The sequence below is a fragment of the Etheostoma spectabile genome, chromosome 24, assembly GCF_008692095.1.
Source record: "Etheostoma spectabile isolate EspeVRDwgs_2016 chromosome 24, UIUC_Espe_1.0, whole genome shotgun sequence".
Taxonomy (NCBI): Eukaryota; Metazoa; Chordata; class Actinopteri; order Perciformes; family Percidae; genus Etheostoma; species Etheostoma spectabile.
The window spans coordinates 662,753-664,243 of NC_045756.1; the positions used below are offsets into that span (position 1 = coordinate 662,753).

The 1,491-nt window shown below is 43.4% G+C and overlaps 1 protein-coding gene across 1 annotated transcript in view; it reads left to right on the forward strand.

Moving 5' to 3' along the window:
* LOC116673727 (X-linked retinitis pigmentosa GTPase regulator) overlaps positions 1-1,491 on the forward strand; it is a gene marked incomplete in the record, with an annotated part of 57,884 nt that overhangs the window by 49,982 nt on the left and 6,411 nt on the right. The window contains 2 exon segments of the mRNA XM_032505956.1: positions 779-934; positions 1,252-1,376. Coding sequence (XP_032361847.1) covers positions 779-934; positions 1,252-1,376 — 281 coding nt within the window.

Consider the following 1,491-nt stretch of genomic DNA (forward strand, 5'->3'; position numbering starts at 1 on the left):
CTTATTATTGAGCTCAGCCAGAATGACGTAAGACTGACCGGCTGTGTGATGGCACGGATTTATCTGTGATTTCTTTTACAGCGGCTTAGAGCTGACAGAGGAAGGCAGCAGTTCATCTGCACACACATCACCCACACACACACACACACACACCACACCCACACACACACACACCCACACACACACACACACACAACACACACACACACACACCACACACATAGACACATGCAAGTAAAAATAATTTAATATATATAAAAAGGGTTAAAAAAGAAGGAAAACAAAATGATTAAGCCCTTTTACTAGCACATTCCTCCTTTTCTATTTTAAAAAAAAAAAACGTCAGTAAGCTTTCAAAGATGAACCTTCAAGATAAAGGTAAAGTAAACTGTTCCACAGTTTTCTCAGAGGACGGCGTATTCTCGTTCGGTCAAATGGGACAGTTGGACAGGCTCGGCCCGGGGCATGTAGTCAGTCTGCCGCTGCCGCAGCCGGTTCCAGCACTTCAAGAGGGGAGAGTGTGTCGGTGGTCTGCGGAGAACACACACACACACACACACACACACACACACACACACACACACACACCACACACATAGACACATGCAAGTAAAAATAATAATAATAATAAACAGGGTTAAAAAGAAGAAAACAAAATGTATTAAGCACTTTTACTATTTCACATTCATCCTTTTTATTTTAAAGAAAACGTCAGTAAGCTCAAAGATGAACCATTTCCAGATTAAAGGTTAAATTAAACGTGTTTCCCGTCTCTCAGAGGACGGCGTCTTCTCGTTCGGCCTGGGACAGTTTGGACAGCTCGGCCACGGGACGTTCGTCTTCCAGTCGCCGCTGCCGCAGCCGGTCCAGCACTTCAAGAGGGGCCGAGTGTGTCAGGTGGTCTGCGGAGAAAACACCACCGCCGTCATCACAGGTACACACCGCTGCCTCTGCTATAGAATAGAAGAGAATAGAATATAACAGAATAGAATAGATAGAATAAGATAGAATAGAATAGAAAGCCTTTATTGTCATTATACACAAGTGCACAGTACCTGTGCAATGGGATTGAAGCAACACCTTTACAGTGTTGATACCAAAATATAAGACAAGAATAAAAAATATCAAAGTATCAAAAGTAAAATGTAGGTAGTGCAGAGAAAAAAGACATGGTTATGGTTACGTTCACACGCTCCCACGAGGCCTCAGACGTCCCTCTGGTTTGGTTTAACGTACGCGTTCTGTCCCCAGAGACCGGGTTGCTGTACACGTTCGGAGACGGCCGGCACGGGAAACTGGGCCTGGGAGAGGAGAACTTCACCAACCAGTTCAAACCAACGCTGTGTCCTCGCTTCCTCAAGTACAACGTTCAGGCAGTGCGTGTTCGAAGGAATGTTGAATGTTAAAATTAGGGTTCATATGTACATACACTCATATATATATATATATATATATATATATATATATATAATATGCTAGCTCTGTAGGGAG